The sequence below is a fragment of the Zonotrichia albicollis genome, chromosome 12 (genome assembly GCF_047830755.1).
Source record: "Zonotrichia albicollis isolate bZonAlb1 chromosome 12, bZonAlb1.hap1, whole genome shotgun sequence".
Lineage (NCBI taxonomy): Eukaryota > Metazoa > Chordata > Aves > Passeriformes > Passerellidae > Zonotrichia > Zonotrichia albicollis.
This window is the reverse complement of record NC_133830.1, coordinates 4835813-4855065: the sequence shown is the minus strand read 5'-3', so window position 1 is coordinate 4855065 and position 19253 is coordinate 4835813. Positions and strand designations below refer to the sequence as shown.

General features: G+C 42.9%; 1 protein-coding gene across 5 annotated transcripts; it reads right to left on the bottom strand.

The window, feature by feature from the left end:
- Positions 1 to 752: 752 nt before the first annotated feature.
- On the bottom strand, positions 753 to 18975 carry EOGT (EGF domain specific O-linked N-acetylglucosamine transferase). Of its 5 annotated transcripts, none has more exons than XM_074550388.1 (17): positions 18855 to 18975; positions 17530 to 17611; positions 16499 to 16728; positions 16046 to 16146; positions 15379 to 15487; positions 15198 to 15292; positions 14013 to 14117; positions 12829 to 12935; positions 12204 to 12307; positions 9639 to 9731; positions 8921 to 8992; positions 8333 to 8419; positions 7194 to 7262; positions 6286 to 6347; positions 5140 to 5259; positions 4088 to 4190; positions 753 to 3718 (listed from the first exon to the last, which is right to left on the bottom strand). In XM_074550388.1, the coding sequence occupies exons 1-17, from the start codon at positions 18912 to 18914 to the stop codon at positions 3572 to 3574; spliced, it is 1746 nt and encodes a 581-aa protein (XP_074406489.1). In that variant the 5' UTR covers positions 18915 to 18975; the 3' UTR covers positions 753 to 3571. The 5 variants fall into 5 exon arrangements, with proteins under 5 accessions (XP_074406489.1, XP_074406492.1, XP_074406491.1 ...); XM_074550391.1 differs by lacking the exon at positions 18855 to 18975 and adding an exon at positions 18032 to 18724 and having other exon boundaries at positions 16499 to 16723; XM_074550390.1 differs by lacking the exon at positions 18855 to 18975 and adding an exon at positions 18042 to 18724 and having other exon boundaries at positions 16499 to 16723.
- Positions 18976 to 19253: the final 278 nt, after the last annotated feature.

Genomic DNA, 19253 nt, shown 5'->3' with positions numbered 1-19253 from the left:
TTACTCCTTCCCAATTCACTTTTGGGTGTCCTTGAGTTTCAGGCCTAGAGGAATTATCTGCTGTGAAGACAGTAGCTAACATTCTATATGGAGTTCAGAGTTATACACTAATGCAGTACAGGACTTGAAAAACACAAAAGCTGCAATCCTAAGGCATCAGTAGCACCCTCACACCCAGGCCTGAGGTGAGGATCTGAAATGGAAAAATGAGGAGAGTTCAAGGCTGAGCAACAAACCCCAACCTTCTGTGGCCATGTCAGAGCCACAGCCAGAGGGGATTCCTTAGCAGTTCATTTATTTCAGGCAAAAAGCCCAATCCATGAGAAACGTGTGTTCAGAGCGGGGGAAGTAAGAGCTCAACTTAAGGCAAACACTGCAAATTGAAACAATTATTCAGTGTTGAAGTCAAACATTTTACCCTTCTGAGCACATAAAGCTCTCAAGGAGAACATTTTCTTCAGTTTATCTCCTTAAAAAAAAAACAGGATCAAGAGATATGCTAAAGCCTGAGTTATCTCATTAATGGTACTGGTAAGATTAACAGCAAGAATTAAATAATTCCATTATTACTTAATGGCCTTTAAAAATGTATTGCCTTAATATTTATAATCAGACCCTTTAAGATTAATAATGCTGACTTGCCACCTCCCCATCACAAGCCATTTCTCACACTTACCCAGAACCCTCCAAAGAAAAAAACTGAAATTTTTACATCTGACAAATTCTGAAGTAAGAAGGAAAGAAACCACATACATCCATAAATTATTTTTTTATTCTGAATCCAGCTCTTGGTTTACATTGCACAGGAAACACAGGCAATCCCAAAAGCATTCAGGACTTGCAACATTACACAAAGTCCCAAAACTGAATTCATCACACTGATGCCAAGCTGACCCTTAGACTCTAAACCTGGGTAAACTGGAGACCAAAAAAACTTTTTAAAAATCAGAAGTAGCAAGGAACAAGATTCCCATGGTCTGTTAGGAAAACTTAACCCAGAGCTATATCCTGCCTGAAGTCTCATGGATTCCCTCAAATTCCAACTTCCAGACAGACCTAGATGGTCCAGATGCTCTTCAAGCCACAATCCAGATCTCTGCTGTTGCCCAAACTCCCTCAGGATTTTCTGGCAAAACCCAAAAAACCAACCAAACCTCCTTCTGCTGCCAAGAAAATTTTGCGCTATTTGAAAAATTAATCAACACAAACAGTCTTTTCATCCTAGCAATATTAAACCATAAAGGCTGAATAACATGTTGGCCATCAACTGTTGACCCTGCACTCAAATTTGCTGAAGCTGGTGAATGTTGGCAGGATATTTTGCCCTTGGATGAGGTCCCTGCAGCCTCTCCTCCACACACATGTTCAACCATTTGTTTCAGTGATGACTTGAAAGAGCAGCTCCTCATTAGCTGCTCCTGTGCAGACCCCAGCACTCACCCACGGCCTTCAGCAGCATCACCTGCACCACAGGAACTGAAATATACACAAATGTTTTCACAAACCAAGTTTCCAATGCCCAGCACTAAAGCCAGCAGTGCAGGATGGCAGCATCACCTCTGAAAGATTCCTAAGTAAATAAACCTGAATGTCACTTTGGACCTCAGAACACCAGCCTGTCGTGGCAGGAGAAAGCAGAGACACGTGGCTCCATACAATTTACAGTATTTAAAACATTTGCCTCTAAAACCTGGCAAACTACCAAAAATTTTACACTCTTTTTTTAATTAAAAAGCTTTTTATTAAAAAAATTATGTGCACAGTTCATAATTAAATGTCTTCTTTCCTGTGACTTGGTTTCATTCAAACACAGACATTTTACTGGCTTAAGTTTTATACAAATCCCACAAGGTAAAAACCCCAACAGACACATACAAATACAGGAGATGGTATTGCTCAAGGGATTTTTTTGTTCTCTCCCCACCTCATACGAAGAAGTGCAATTTTGCTTCTATGGTCCTTTAAAGTGAAACAGTTTTTTCCCCTCAGTAAAACAACACTCTCCAGGAAGAATTGCACCACATACACAAAATAAAAGAAGGTCTCAGCTCTGCCCAGCTTCCCCATGCACTGATTCAGGTCTGAGAGATCCATATGAAAATTGTGCTTACAGTAAATCATCCGCAGCAGCACAGACAGGGCAGTAAATGCACCCACACTCTGTGAAATTGCTGGGGAAGGGAAGTCAATACCATTCACAATTAGAGCAGTGAAATGTTTGTATTTACCAGAACTCTCCCGCTTTTCCGTACAAATGCGTGCCTGCCCCAGCCACCTGAACTGTGTGGCTGAACTGCAAGTCCAGCATGGGGATCCATTCCCCAGAAATCCATAATTTAACACAGAACTCTGGGGTTTTACTCAAAGAACTCAATCTTCTAGACATCCTTCTGCCCCCACTTAAGACAAAAGAACTGCTACCTTTATTTTCCTCTCTAGAACATCTCAGCTCCAGGGGGAATTTCAAAAAGAACTCAGCTTTGGTTTAATATTCCCTTCACTGAAAACAGTGAACTGTGCTACTGGCTTTGGAAAGATTTCATTTTAAAAGTTTTCTGGAATAACTCCTCAACATTTTGAGGAAACAAGAGTATTAAAAATTAGGCTTTTAGTGACTCCAAGAACAAGGTTCCTCATCAGTTCCTCTCCTTTCAGCTGCAGCTGAAAGACACTCTACACATTCTATCATTTGTCCTTAAAAAAAACTAGGCCGTTCCCTTTAGAATCCTCAAAAAAAATCAAGTTTCATTCCAATTTGCTCAAGTTTTCCAATGCAGAGTGCTGGTTTTTGTGAAAAAGTAGGAAACACCCAGATCACCTGAAATTTTAAGTACTCACTTAGGAAAGTATTTACCTGCTCTGAGACAGAAAACTGACTGAGACTACAGTGCAGACCTCTTGTATTGAAGCATTTATAACTACAGGGACAAGAGTCAAAGTTTATATTTAAATGCAAAATCATAAGACTGTGCTCTCTAATGTGAAAATGTTTCTAAATTTAAAGCAGAAGCTTGCAGTGTCTGCTGACCCTGGACCTACCCCAGAAAACCTTACATGAAATGGGTGGACATATCCTGGGATAAAGAGCATTTCAGAATCTGGAATGAAAAAATACAGTGCAAATAACCAGAAATAGTCTGAAAAATAAGTTTTACATATCAAAACCTCCCAGATTAGAAAGGAATTACAAAGTAGAGGTATGGTGCTAAGAAGTTGTCTGACAAACGAACAATGGGTTATTTCCCTCACAGGGGGAAATTTATTTTTTATGGGCATGTAGTGACAGGACAGGGGGGAATGGCTTCAAACTGACAGGGAGGGGGTTTAGATTGGATACAAGGGATAAATTCTTGGCTGTGAGGGTGCTGAGCCCTGGCACAGGGTGCCCAGAGAAGCTGTGGCTGCCCCTGGAAGTGTCCAAGGATAGTTTGGACAGGGCTTGGAGGAGCCTGGGACAGTGGAAGGTGTCCCTGCCCATGGCAGGGGGTGGAATTAGATTGTCTTTAAAATCCCTTCCAACCCAGGCCACTCTGTGATTAATTAAAAACAGTATTTCAGTCAGAAGTCTAATTTAGAATTCATCGTGTTTTACCCTAAATGGCCACTTTGAATGCTGTGAAACATGATTTGCAGCCAGAAGCACCAAGTACATAAATTCTTCCACATCAAAGGAGTAGTTTGTAAATTTTGGATGTTCTCCCAGTGTTGGGTGGTGTCCCTAGAAAAACAAGATAAGGACTTTTAGACAAAAAGATCAATACATCTTCCATTCAAAAAAGCAAGAAAAAAATTGAGGATCTGCCATTTTAATTTATTATTTCTGATCCACTGATCTGCTCTGAGGCAAAAGAATCAGCAAAGGAACTGCATAACAGCCATGCTATGAATGGTTCATGGCCAATTAATTTCATTTCTCTTCTTCCCTCAACGATTAATATCAAATGATTTCTCAATCTGACCAGGGAAGTTATTTTGGCCTAAAGAATGAATATCATATTTCAAATACCAGAACACAGGTAGGTGAAGCAGGATAGCTGTGAATTCCTTCAGTTCCAGCACCTCACCCTTGCAGTGTGGCCACCATTACCTGATCCTGAGGGAATACTTTGTTCCTTTTCCTCCAGGTGATGTAATGGATGCCCCTCAGCCTTGCCAAATCCAGGTAACAACGTTCATCCTCACAATTGTATCTAGGAACAGGCAGAAAAAACTTATTTACCTGCAGAGGTTGCTGAAGTTACCAGGGTGAAACAGGAAAAATTTGAAATGTCTGTTGTCCATTGTAAGGCACCAAATATCATGGACAAATTCTGAACCAGCAAGGGCTGTTTCTGCTGTCCAGATGTGGCCTCGGAGGCAGCTGGAGGCACATCTGCACATCAGACATGCCCCTGTCCAGCTGCAGCAGCTCTAGGACATGTGAAAAACAACCCCTGAGTTTCTGAACTTATTTGGAGAATGGACAAAAAACATTCTTAAGCCAAGCCTATGCTGCAAAACACCAGTCCTGCAGAGTTTCCCAGGATGGAGCATTCAGAGCCCTTCTAAGAAGCATTCTGGATTTCTGCTTTGTTCTGTAGATTGGAGCGTCTGTTAACAACCCTACTTTGTGATAAAATATGTTTTAAAAAGAAGCTACAAGAGAAATGTAGGCAAAACACAACAACACAAAACTGACCTAGGCCAGCTGGTGCTCGTGTCCTGAGCAGAAAAAGGAGGATATAAAAACCTCCAGGGGGGTGCTAGCACATAATCAATTTATATCAATAATAGCCCTGCACATGCAGATAATCAGCTCACCTGCATCACCAAAACATCCCTAGATCTCAGACTGACCAGGCAGAGCCTGAGCAATGAGGTTTTCTCATTGTTTGCCATTTCCCCATTATATTTATGCCATGGAAGATTAAGAAATCACAGGCTAAGCCTGTATGATATAATTACACTGGATTTTATAATGAAAGCTTTCTCTGTTTTGATTCCCAGGAGAAGAGGCTGCCAAATATGAAATCTAAACAAGGCTGCAAGACAAACACTGGTGGTCAAATACCAGGAAGGGAGAGGCTTCATTAGCACACAGCAACAAACAGGAGCAGCTGTGTGTGAAATAGAGAGGGAAGGACAGACAGACAGACTTACAGCTCAAAGACAACAGCCCAGTCTGGCAGAAAGAGCAGGTGGGTCAGGCCAGCTCCATGTATCCCAATGAAAATATCAGAGTTGTGGGTAATTCTCAATTGCTCGGAAAATTCAAGCTCCCTGCGGACAACACAACAAAAGTGGTTAATAAAAAAAAATACAAAAAAAAAGATGATGTGGCAGCTCTATCCACCCCAGCAGAACATGGGGAAAGCACAAAAGTGGCTGAAGGGAATAATGGGAGAGGGAACTGATTTTTCAAGGAACAAAACTAAGGATCACAAGTGCTGCACCCAGCAGTAACTCAGCATGAAATGAAAGGAAATGCAGGCAGGTTTCAAAACATCACAAGAATTTGTTTCAAAAATACTTTGGTCAACTTAAAGTTTTTGAAAGTTTAAGGGTTTTTCTTTTTACTTGCCTTTAAAAAAATGCATCACTTAAAAAAAAAACAAAAAAAACCACAAAACTAAGAACAAAATACCCCAAACAAAACCTAAGAACCCAGCATAAAACACCTGTTTCTGAACTGCACTCAGTGTAATGTAAAATACACAAATAAACATCAGCCCACTGTCTCTGTTTAGTCAAGAACATGGATGTATTAATGCTGATTTCTTTTCAATGTTCCTACATCATTCAGGACAGCTCCAGGTGGAGCTGCTGCCATCTGGGACAGGCATTCATTGTTTGGGAACTTCTCCTTCAGTCCATTTCTTCCTGGCACAGTGCCTGCTACACCTGGCACCACAAACTGACCTCAGCTGGTGTCCTCAGGGGCCACCAGAGCAGCAAATAATCAGAGTTATTATTGATTACCAAACTAAGGCTCATATAAAATTAAACACTGACATCATAGAAGAGAAACCTCTGCTCACACAGTTATTGCAGAGCAAAATGCAAAAACGTGATGGGAACACAGCTGGCTTTGGGAGAGGGAACAAAAGGGATTTCCAGCCTTGTTCATTGTTCATTCAGCTTTAACCTGAGCCTGCTAACCCAAACTGGTGCATTATGGAGTGGGTGTGCTCCACCAGCTCACCCAACACTTTTCCTTCCCAGTGCTGGGGTTTTGCCAGGTTATCCCAGGACAGACAGAGCTGGCAGCAGCCACAGGCAGGGGAGCTCCCTCACCCACCAACTCACTTGTACTTGTAGTCCACCACCTTGACCTCCAGCGTTGACACTGTTTTCAAAGCATTCACAAGCTGGGGAGAACAATAAAAACACAAGGATTTGGTGTCCTCCCTCACTTAATTGCTCCCTTGCACTCCTGACCTGGTGAAGATAAAACCAACTTCTATAGGTTTTATCTCCTTCATAAAACCAATGTCTTTGCCATTTTACCAGAACACAAACTATGAGCAGCAGTGGAGGCATCAGCTGAGGACAGCCCAGCAGGAAAAGCACAAATCCTTTGCTCTGTCTGCTCTGCCACTGAGCTGCTGCATCTCACCAGCCTCAGTTTCTCCCTGCATAAGGTGGGGATGACAATCCCAATTCATTTTTGTCAGGCTCACAGTAAAGAAAGAAAGCAGGTATGAAAACATTAAATAATATAATTTTACCATGAAAAAAGCTTTTACACAAGTCCATGAAGTTGCATGATTCAAAACCATAAATCAATATGAAAATTCATTATGTTCTGAGTGCACAAACAAGGGCTTGTGCTTTTCAATCTGCAGGCATTACAAAGGGTTTTGTTAGACTTCAACACTGGAGATGCTATAAATAAAAGGAATAATTTGAAAGTGAAATAATTTCATTTTATCAGAGGATCTGCAGTGTCTGTTTGCTCAGAGGAAATACTTTTAGTATTACATTTGTAGTCTTCCACTGGATCTTTAGAAAGGGCAGCAAGGTTCAGTGTCTGGGGTACAGAAATTGAGACTGCCTAGAAGACATTTCAGAACAAATTAATATAAACATTGGACATATTTATCCAAGATTTGCCAGAAAATAGATGTCTTGGCTGTACCTGAACAAAAAAAAATCAACCCAATAAGCAAAATTTAGCTTCTAATAAATATTTTTAAAGATACAAAGAGCCACACCTCATTCTGGTTTAATATTTTCCGGTAATCTGTGCTGCGGGCGAGGATGGTGACTCGAATTTTCCCATCCTAAAAAGAAAGAAGCAGCAGTGTATTAGCTAAGAGGCAGCCCTCACAAGAAAAACAATCCAAAATTCTTCCATTACTACTTCTGGCAATTATTTGAGCAACTAAATATGCTCCTTCCACATGTAATGGTGTAATCACCTTAAAATGCACATTGTATTTTCTGACAGATTCAAAGCATCAAAAACTTTGTGAAATTTGGATTATTAACCAAGAACTAAATATTTTCTGAAATATTTCTTTTATTCAGTACAAAAGAGCCTTTGTATTACACATTATCTGGCAGTTTTTGAAAGCAGGAAAGCAGCTTTCTGGATGGCTTGCGCACAAGTTCCTTGGGAAAAAAAAATATTTTACTTCTATAACAGCTCCTCCTTTTACCTCTTTTAATTAATTGGACTCACAGGGGCGAGCGCTCCAAGTGAAATAAAGAGATTTAACTGCATGGCTCCCATTAGTGTCAGCAGGAGAAGCATAACTAAATGCCTGTGCAGAGCTCTGAATGTGCCCCTCAGCAATAATTTGTGGGCCTCTCTCCAGCAGAGACTTCAACCAGCCCAGAGCTGCCCTGGCCACCAAGGCAACGTGCAGAAACCATCAGGGTGAGCAGGAGGGAAGCCCAGAGCAGCCAGATGGTGCTGGGCAAGCATGGAAGGAGCAGGTTCCTGTGTTTCCAGCTCTGATCCCAGCTCAGCAGCATCCTTGATAAAGGGCAAGCTCTGCTCTGCTCTGTGGGATTCCCATTGCTGCCACATGGAATTCGTGTCTGATTTAAATAGGAGGGACACAAAGGCCTCCAGCACAGGGAATGGACACAGGGATGAGACCCTCAGGTTGGAAGGAGAAAGTCCTAAAGTCTGTCCTACAGAAATAAGACATAAGGGCAACTCCCACAAACATACACAAATGTTCTCTGAAGGTGTTTACAGGGAAAACCAAGCCCTGAACATCACAGGAAAGGACAAAAAGTTCACAGGTACACCCCCATTCCCCACTGGGCTGAGTTTGCCACTGCTGTTCTCTGGCAAGAGCCACCAGCTCCACACTGCAGCTGCTTTATGCAGTCATCACACCTTGGGTCCTTCCTGGGTGATATTTAATCTGTGCAGCACATGCTGAGAAAAGGCTCTGAACAGCCCCGTGCCGTGGCAGCCAGAGATCTGAAAATAAAAAAGGAACTGTTAATACACAGGGTTATTTCACTCAGAAAACTGAGCTTTGTGATCAGGTTTTTAACATTCTTGTGGAACAAAAGCCCAGTATCATGCACTGTGCTATTCACTGCAGCACAAGTGGCACTTTCATTTAGAAGGAAATGTAACTCCAGTGCTAGAGCCTGAGTGTGTGAGCTAATGCCCTCAGGGAAGTCTGACTGTGCTGAAGCTCTTGTGCTCTGCAAAAATACCAGTTAGCTCACAGTGCCCACCCATTCAAGGGGAATAATTTGCACCTCCTGAGCTGTGACACAGGAGACTGCCGGGATAACTTTAAAATCCCAGTCTTTAGGGAAGATCATTCCATTGGAGCTGGAGCCTTCACTGCAGTGTATTTAATTATATTGGAGGGATTTTCCAGCTCAGATGGGGAGGGAGGGGGGGGATGGATGGATGGATGGATGGATGGATGGATGGATGGATGGATGGATGGATGGAGGCACTCACCAGAGGGGTGTTATAGAACAATCCATACCGCATCCGAGGCAGCAGAGAGAACACGGCTTCCTTAAAGCACACCTGCAAGGGGATCACCAGGAGTCACCTCCACTGCTCCTCCCCAGCCCATTCCCTGCCAGCCCTGCTCCTAACGAGGCAGCAATCACTGCTCCTGCCAAGGACAGCCCGGCTTGCTCGGCTGTGCCAAGGAACAGAACAAAGATCCCAAAGGAGCTCTCCTTCAGGACCTACAAGTGTGGGAAGAGGTGATGAAAGCACCCCCAAGCAGAACAAACATGGACTAAAGAGAAGGAAACCAGTTTGGGAGTTTAGACTAGAGGCTGAAATTAGCTCTGAATGGATGCATTTTTTGGTGTAAATTTTTTTTAATGATAAGAAGCAGGAATGCCAAGAGTTACAAGAAGAAACACCTCAGGAGGAATCAGAAGACTTCAGAAAGACCATTTGAAAACCCTTAACTTCAGTTGGGAGTCCTGCAGAAGGACACAAAAGTTAAGTCCATCTATATAAAGGACAGACATCACAGAATCGGGTTACAGTTCTGTCTCTTGTTTCTAAGGCAGAATACTCATATTACATAAATTAAACATTAATGGAAAAGTATCAATGCTTTCCTCTGGAGCACCCATAACTGCAAGAAGCTTGAGATGTTGTCATGTTTGCTCCCTAGTGACCATGAATTAAAACAAAATATAGAATTCCATACCCTTTTAGAGTCAAAAGTTTTCAAGTGAATTATTTCATAGTCAGTAAATGCCTTCCATGTCTCACTGAACAGGTCACCATACCCATATGAGCTCTAGGAAGAAAGCAAAGAAAACAAGGGTACAACAATTACAAAAATGCATATTAGAACTTCTCTTTATGATTTACAGGTTCTGTATATGAGTTTTAATACAGTTAATATGTGCAACACCACCACAGGACTCAAGGCAGCCTAGCACAGAACACAGACATTCCACAGCATCAAACTCTGTGTTTGCACTGGTAGGTAACTCAAATTACCTCTCAGGTGGCTAATTTTTGATAAAAACTTTTACAAATTAGCAAACTAGACAATTTCTTCAGTAGCAGATTATAATTTCTGAGTTAGGAGTGTGAATTACTTTTCCCAGAGTCAACAGAACACAAGTTAAATTTGAAGCAACACAAACACAGGGATGGTGAGAGGCCTAAATCTCAACTCCTGAGATTAAAAAAAAAATAAACCACCAGGGAATTCAAGTGCAGCACTGAAGTTTGAGGCAATAAGTCACAGCAAGCTTGTTTTGCATTTGCCTGTTTTGGGATTGTCACTTGCATAAGGCACCTGTATCACAATCTGATGGCAATGATCTGATTTGATGGAACAAACACCTGGGGGTTTCTATAGAGAGCAGTAAAATCCTTCATTCTGTGGGGAGCTTTTAAAGAGCCATCAGCAGGGGCTCCTGCCTTCCATCTGTCACCTTTCCTGCCCATCCCAGGGCTCAGTCACCACCTCTGGCTCTTGCAATGCAATTAAATGTGCCCTCATTAGCCCTGGTGCAGATTCTCACTAAAGATTCCTTTCAGCTCTGGGGCCAGCCCAGGCTGCTTGGAAAGTTGTGTAGAAACATTCTAAATATGAGATTTGAAAATAGGATTACAAATGATAGCAGGGGAGAAGAGATATCTGGTGAAATGTAAAAGAGTCTAAAGGGCACTAGATTTCCTTTGGTTCAAGAGGCCTTCCTTGTGCTCTGCCATTAGTTATTAGTGAATTTTAGAATCCAGACTCCCTTCTGGCCATGTATTACAAGAACTGCTCTCCCAAATTAGAAGTGGAGAAGTGATGAAAGCACCACTCTCTAACCCTCTCTGCTCTCCTTAAAAGTGCTTTATAAACATTTCTTCCCTGCATTCACAGTGATCTGCACATCAACACCCAGTGGAATTCCTACACATTTTCTGCTTTGTTTAACCTACATCTAAGGGCAATACTCTTTAATAAGAACAGTAGGTAGGAAGTATGGCCAAATCTAATTACATCAAGTTAAAAAAAAAAAAAAAGAGAGAATGAATAATAAGCTCAAGTGCACCTTTTGATGAGCACAGACAGATCATCAGCAGCTGACTGGTGCCATCACCTGGTTTTACATAGCAATGAACTCCAGCTGCCTGGGCAGGTGATGCTCATTTAAAGTGATAACAGTGTGGCACTGCTTTGAATGGTACAGCTGAAAGAGTTATTTGATTCTGCCATATAAGACAATGAGCTGCTTTTCAAGTAATTTGCAATGCTGTCTGACACCTGATCTTGTCAGAAAGCCACCAGAGCTGGATTAACAGGTCCTGTGCAACATCTGAGAGATGGCACTGATTTTAGTTTTAAAATACAATAGAATTAGAAAAAAAATAGTTTCTTCTAGCCAAACAGGTTTCTCATTAAACAGCAAGCAGGAGACATTTGCAGTTCTCTATTGAAGTTTAGCTGTCCTAGCACTAAATGCTCAGAGAGAAAACTCAACAATTTATGATCACAGAACAGATGTGGTACAGTGATATATTCAAGAACTGTTATTTCTGGACCTAATTATGCCCTTTATCTGGCATATTACAAATTGCCCCCTTGTTTTTTATTTAGTTTAAAACCCTCCTACACAACTTAAATACTGTCCAATAAAACTAATATTACTCAAACACAGTAATTAATGGTTTCAACTCAGCAGCATAGCAGAAACAGCCCCACTTAAAAATTTGTTTTATGTTATCATGGCAATGTGAGAGGTGACTGAGGGAAGTAACTGCAAGAAGGCTACTTAAAGGAATTAAATATTAAACTCTGGTTTAATATATATAAGGATTTAATTTAGCTGTTTTCTTTGCTAGAGGCTGCACATTACTGATTTACAAACATGCAAGACTGCATTTCTTTTTAAATATAGAAAAAACAGTTGAGCAAATCTACTTCTATATTCCAAGAGAAAAAAAAAAAAAGAAAACAATAACAGTTAAGACTTCAAATTCTACAAATCAGAAATACTGATCAGATTATTTTTGAGGCCACACCAAAAAAAAGGTATAACTACATGCTAGCATAGCTGAGCATTCCAACAGCACATGGTTTGTCATAGAAAATCTGTTCTCTAACTATTCTCTAATGCACCTGCATTAAAAGAATTCAGAAATTTATCAGTTCCACATGGCTGTGGCCTCAAGAGAGCTGAGGATTGGCTACCAAACCTTTCTGAGCCTCTATAAAGCAGAAATACAACCCATCAGAAATATGTTAAAAGCAGAGCAGACTTACAGTGTCCCACATGACTATGTTGACATCAGTACTGAAGGAATTATTGATATGCTGGGTAATGTAAAGATTGACAAAGTCACAGAAGTGATGGTACATATTAACACCTGGAAAAGAAAGAATTGTTAGCAAAACACGGCATTACTTGCTCTATTTTTATTAGTTTATGCAGGTTAGCATCCTGCATTTTATATTAGCTTCCCCTGCTTCTGACTCTTTGAATCCTCCTAATACACCCTAAAAAGAACCTCTAAAAGGAAGGAATCAAGGAAAGAAATCTGAGGTAAAATGTGTTTTTTTTAAAGAAAACAGAGTTAGAAGAATGGCCAAAAGAAAGAATAAGATGAGCTTCATGTGCTGTTTCTCTTCACAGTCTGCAGCTGAAGGATGTGAAAGGATCTCCTGCTTCAACACAGCCCAGTCAGGCACAGGGAAAATGAGAAGTGGCCTTAGGACAGCTCTGGTTCTGCTTTAGTGGGGCTGGGGAAGCTCTGGGACCACAGGACAAACGTGCACTTTCACACCAGCCCAAGCCATCCCTCAGGTGCTCTCTTGTTCATTCTTGGTGCACAAAAATGTCCATGAAACTGAGGAGAAACAAAAAAAATAAACTAAAGATACCAATTACCTGCATCTAATTTCATGAAGTATGTTGGCTTTTCAATAACAATGTCACACTTCCCATCCTCTAGAGGCCTGAAGTCTAGTGCAGTGAATGTCTGGAGTTCTGCAAACCTAGAGAGATTCAATCACACAGAATATGCTTTGACATCAACACTCTTAAACCAGTGTACTTCCCATGTCTCAGATTTAGCAACTGTCCTTCCTGTCCATTTCAGTTAACAGGACTGCTGGAAACTGATGGAGTCTGACAATTAAAATTATTTGAAATTATAATGGAATGTTCTTCAGGGCTTCTAGAGGTTAAACACTGCCTTTGATCTCAGGAGTGAGCAGCACCTTTGATCTCCAAATCAAGGCAGCAGGGATGTAACAAAGAGCCTCAGAACCTGGATCTGTGGCTTCACTCAATTTGATCTGCCTTGCCAGAGACACTTCAGTGAGATTTCCATGCTTTGGTTGGAATAAAGAATGTAAAGGCAGTATTTATTGTTCCTGCATCTAAACAAGGATGAGCAGCTGTGATGACAATAGCAGGTAGAGGAGAAAATCCTCCTCAGCAGCAGTTCTTGACTTAAATTAAACATCAATGAAAAATGGAGGAAGAAAAAGAAAATACAAACAAAACATGAGAATGAATTATTGCAAGGATCTTAATGGCACCAGTTCCTTCATCAATTGACTGGCAAGGCAGCTTTGAAGTGCTAACATGCAAACTGTGATGCTCTGCACTTCCTACTCAGCCTGTGGACTCAGCCCACCCCACATTCCCAGCCCAGGGAACCCCAGCACATCCCCATCACCCTCACCAAGGGCTGTGGAACCCACACACAAGGGCCAGCCTCAGGCATCTCAGCAGAAAACAATCACCCCTTCCACACCCAGATCAGGCACAGCACCAGCACCTGGCCCAAAAAACACCTGAACTTATAAATTACAAGTTACAACTTCCAATTGCAAGGTGTTTTCACACCTTTTGCTGCTGCAAGTGAGGCAGGACACAATTTCACCCAGTGGGGATCAGAGTTTCTAATTGCCAGAGGTTTCCAATGTCAGCTCTCAAACTGACCCCAAAAGGAGCAAGTCTTTCCTCAGTATGAAATCCCCCACACACAGCTGGGAATGCCAATGATAAAAATAAAAAATAATTAGCAAATTAACGTGGAAGCGGCCCTTAGAAGAGATTCTTACCAAGACTGCAGAGGGCTCTTGCGTTGACCTTCAGCCAAAAATGCCTGAACATTGAGGGTACAATGACCACCAATTTCTCCCTTCTGGAAAAAGTCTTCTTTGAATCTAATGCAAATTAGAAAAAGTCCATCAGCCTTTGTGCAACAGTGCCCTGCAATCTCAATTACACACTCAAGCCAGTGCTGCTTAGTCTCAGTTCAGCAAGGCTCTTCACACATATTTAAACCTTGAGTATTTTCCTCAGTGTAAATCAAGAACTTCCCACAACCCCCAAATAACCATAGTGGTGTCCTTGAAGGTGTAGGCATCATCTTAAAAAGCAGCACTAATCCACCCAGAATGTTATTAAGAATTATTTACACATACCCACATAAGTAATTTAATCAAATTTTATTTCATTACAGTGATGCTTCACAGGACCATCAGTTGGAGTTCTTGTTTGTTTCTAAGAATTTCTTACTGAAATTTACCTCAGATTTCACAACCCACTTTGCTACCCAAGGATGTTACATGACATATGAAGAGTGAGATGCAAGAACAAATTTCATGAAAACAAGTTGCCAGGTAAAGGAATTGCCTAAATTAGTTTTCAGGACAGGCTGTGATGATGACAAAACCCATTCTGAAGGGTAATATCAGTCTCAGTCATGAACCAGACCAAGACACTGACTTCAAAGACAAGTCAGAGGGTCACACCAGCACCACTGGTAGGGTTTTTTCATCCAGTTTCCAATATGTAGCTTTTAAATTCAGGATGTAGAAGATTTGGGTTCAGAACTCTCCTCAGTCACTCAGTATCTAAAAATGCAGCTCCTGGATCTGCTATAAGGGCACAGGAAATGTCTTGGTTCCTCAGACAAAACCAATTGTATTTTGCACATCATCTGATCAAGGAAGGACATGACTGAAGACACAGAAACATGTTCTCTTCCCTCAGGGAGGATTTCAATCACCCATCATCATTCCATAAAAGTGAGAACTTGGGTTTTTACACCAGCAGCAATGAAGAGGGGCAAACCTTTACAGGGCTTCAGCAGCAAGCCTCTGATCAGCAGTGAAACTGCTGGCAGGGAAAGGTAAAACAAGTAAAACCCCTAGCAACAAGGAAACCAGCTTTGTTCAACCAATCCTCAAACCCTTTTCCCTGCCATCCCATTTCTGCTATAACCCAGGCAAACCAGAGACCTGTCGTGGTTTCTCTTCACAGCTCGTAAATCAATGTACAGGTTTGTTGCTCTGCAGTGCTGAAGGTACTGGGAGCAGGTCAGAGATGAATCCCCCTGTTAAGAACAAGTAGAATCCTGTCAACAACAAAAATGATTTTTAAAAACAAGCGCAAAGCATCAGATCTGTCAGAAATACCTACTGTTGCTGCAGGCTTGCAGTGGGTTTTCACTTCACTGAGCCTCTCCTGAACATACCCAAAGTCTGCTTGTTTCCAGAATATCTGCTGGGCTGTCTCAATGTCATTTGCCCTGGTGTGTGAAGGAAAGAGGAAACAAACCAAGGTTGCTCAATTCTAGTAATAACTTCAACAGATCACATTTTTCCACTGAAAGTGGAACAGAGGAACCAGCCAGTTACTTTATTGGCATTTAAGATGCCAAAACAGGAAGCACTTATCAGCTGCATGCAAGAGAAAACATCAATGACAATTTAATTTAAAGTTATTCTCCCCTAAAAGGGTACACATTTTTTCTACATTTTTTCCTCTGTTTTTAAAGCTAAGAAAGGAAATACAGCTATTTTAGGACTCTGAATTCAAGGCTACATCAGAATAATGAAAACATTCTGGCAGGAAGCATTTCTAGCAGTATTTTTTTCCTTAAAAAGTTAAATTTTTAAAACCATGTTGAAAGGCTCATTATGCATAAATACACACATTATATATATATACACACACAGATGTCCACAAAAAAATCACACTTTAAATTCTAAATATTACAATAATGCTTGCTTCACTGCTATATCAATGTGAGCACTAGACTATTTTTTTGCCACAATGTACAGTAGACGTTTAAAATTAAACTTACCACCCAGTTTCAACATAATCACACACTGGGTAACTGAACCTGTTCTCTGATCTGCAAGATTTCTCATAACCCCAGCAGGATTTTAGTTTCTTCAAGTGTTTCTGCAACACAGAATGACTGAATCAGGTTTTGCAACAGGAAGATGGGAAATGACTTAAGTAAGCTGTTAGCTTTTAAATGACATCTTGCTCATAAATCTTGCATAAAAGGGCTTTTGGTTTGGTCTGTTTTCAAACAGAGTTTGAGAAACAACACCCAGATTTCTCATGCACAGCAGAGGCTCCAAAGTGGTCACACATGCACATCAATGTCACTCTTGTCTTTTATAGATTCTAACACAAATCCTTTCCCTGACTAATTGGCAAGGAAACCAATTAACCACCATCTTTAACTGCTGCAACAAATCACCCCAACAGGACATTTGAACAAACAAACAGGAAAAAGGAAACTTACTTTATATGGGCAAAGAGGGTCCTGCTTGCAGATGTCAGCAACATGCTGGTTATTGTGCAGAAAGTAGGGGATGTGCTCATCTGGCAAGTTGATGGCTTTGTAGCTGTGCAATGGCTCTTCCTGGATGTTTGGGAATTCAGTAGGATTTTCAGCTTGGGAATTAGCCAGGATTTCTTGCAGTAGCAATCCAAACACAAGCAACATAAACATGGCAACCTGCGAGTTCTGTGATTTATAAATAAAATAGAAAACAAAAAAGAAATTAACGTTCAAGCACACAGGACAAAATTCAGTCAGAGTCAGACATACAGTCAAAGAATTTGTACTTGCATTTCTGGGGTGGTTTCTTTTTCCTGTGAAGACCAAACTTTCACTGAGAGGCCAGACTGCTCAACCTCAGGATTATCTTTGAATCATTAGTCATTGAGTGTTATTATGCACTACAAACTCCCAGTCAAGCTAAAATGGGTGTGTTTACTTTAGCTAAATGCCAAGGGATCCTGAGAGTTCAGTGTGGAAACCAAGTATAGAGCATGCAATATCCAGTGAGAAGGGAAAAAAAGGGGGGGAGGGGTGAGAAAAGAAGGATTTTTAGTTTTAAAATAAGTATAAAAAAACACATTCTCCATTTTGAACTAATAATTGGCAGAGGGAAAAATAGGCAGACACAAATAGACAGTCACGGCTAAGTCTTACAGGATGCCTGTTTTTAGTGCTTAACATCATGTTAAATAAAATTGACTACAGAGTATATTCTATACATAATTTTATACATAATAGAAGTGTATTTATATATATACACATATACACACACAGGCCCACACATCTGCGTACCCTAAAGCTGATTGCATTCCTTCCTGCTAACACAACCTTCTCATCTAACACCTCTGCTTTGAACCATTAAACTTTCAGAGGAAATGTATGGCCTGTATCTAAACTCCACCTTTTTTGGCGTTATAATTTGCTAAAATTTGCATGCTTGCTTTCAAGTGAAGCCTTTAGCAAAATTCCTGCGATACAAGCAGTTTTACCTGTTTGGTTTGAGAGGAACCGCTTCAGCTTTCCCAGGTACAGAAACCTGGAGCGGGGGAGGAAGGTGGAGTTGGGTACGTCCTGAAAAAGGAGATTTGCTCAGTATCCTGCTCCTGGGGACACTGTCCTGCTCCTGGGGACAGTTCCCAGCAAGGAGAGCAGCTGGCACAGCCCGGGCACGGCGCTGACCCGGCGCTCGGGTCCTTTCCCCGCACACAGCCGAGGCTCGGGCTGTTTCACACGCATCCCCTCTCCCATCACCAACCCGGCCGTGGCCGCAAAACACGCGGCCCTTCCCCACCCCTGGGGCTGTCACTCGGGGAAGGTGCCCGGCATCCAGGCGGTGCTAGGTTCTGTGATAGACCCAGAACCAGACCCAGACCCGGCCCGGTCGGACCTGGTGCCTGACCCACGCTTGTCACACCCGCGCTGGACCCGACACCGCCGCCCCGCCTTGCGCTCCCCTGCCCCGGCACAGCATCGCATCTCACCGCGTTTTACCGCGTATCACCGCGTATCTCACCGCGTGTTTATCTCCCCGGGTGTCTCAGCCCCGCGGGCCCCGAGGAGCCCCGCGGCCCACGGGACCGGCCGCTGCTCCTGTTGGGCGCTCGCCGCCGGCCTCAATCCTCATGTCCGGGGGCAGCGCTCGGCGCGGCCCCGCCGGGCTCCGAGCGGGTGCGAGGGAGGAGCGGGCGGCGGCGCCGGTACCGCCCCGCCCGGGGCGGCGGGAGCCGGGCAAGGAGGCAGCGAGGGAAGAAGGGAAGGCAGGGAGGGAAGGAGGAGCCGCGGGGTTGGGGCGGAGGCGCAGCGCCGGGCGCGGGTCGGGCTCGGGCGGCGCGACTCGGCTCAGGTGGGGCCCGCAGTGAGGGCACCTGCCCGCGGGGAGCAGCGGCGGAGCAGCCGCTCCTTCCTTCTGCTGCCGGAAATTAAGCGCTGCCGGCCGGGGAGCGGCGAGCGCAGGATGCGGAGGAAAAGGGCCTTTTCCTGCCGCGGCCCGGCAGGAAGCGCAGGCTCCGGCACCCCATTGTTGCGGGCGGCCCCCCGAGCCCGGGCCGGCAGCGGCGGGGCTGGGACAGCCGCGGGCACGGCAGAGGCTCGGCGGTGCCTCCCCGCTGCCCCGGCCCTGCCCGCACCCCGGCCTGACCCAATTCCCGCAGTGACGAGCGCCGGGGGAGGCACAGGCGCCAACACCGAAGAGCTTTGAATCCTCCCCACAGCCCAGACCTCCTCTCCCTCGTTCCCAGGTGGGAAACGAGGAACAAACGCTCAGCCCGAGCCGGAAACCTGCGAGAGATGCTGACCCCGCAGGGACACCGCTTACCTGAATAAAGGAAATTAGTCTGAATTTCACATTATCCACAACCCCATCGCTGCGGTGCATTTAGAAATAAAGCAGCCCCTCGTACATAAATATGCACGATACCGCAAGACTTCTACTGCCATTTGTACCTGTAGTTCAACTATATCTGGTATCTTCTACCTTAAATAATATTTTCCTTTCACAGTACTGGTTCACACCCATCCACCCACCCTCCCCAGAATTATTTTTAAGTCTTTTCTCAAAGAGAATCAGAGCACACTGTTAGCGGAAATTTTTATTTTATGCTGGCCAGTGCTTTATACAGTTTATACATATTTTACAACTAGAAACCAAAGGATTCAATTTCACTGTGATAACCATTTCACCTCTTATTAAGGATCATTATAGCCCTTAGTAAAA

Coding starts and splice junctions, on each gene's coding strand:
- EOGT (XM_074550388.1), bottom strand. CDS start 18,914: ATGCACCGCAGCGATGGGGTTGTGGATAATGTGAAATTCAGACTAATT. Junction 15,488..16,045: donor GATTATGTTGAAACTGGGTG/GTAAGTTTAATT, acceptor TTCACACACCAG/GGCAAATGACATTGAGACAG. Junction 12,308..12,828: donor CTTCATGAAATTAGATGCAG/GTAATTGGTATC, acceptor TTTCTTTTCCAG/GTGTTAATATGTACCATCAC.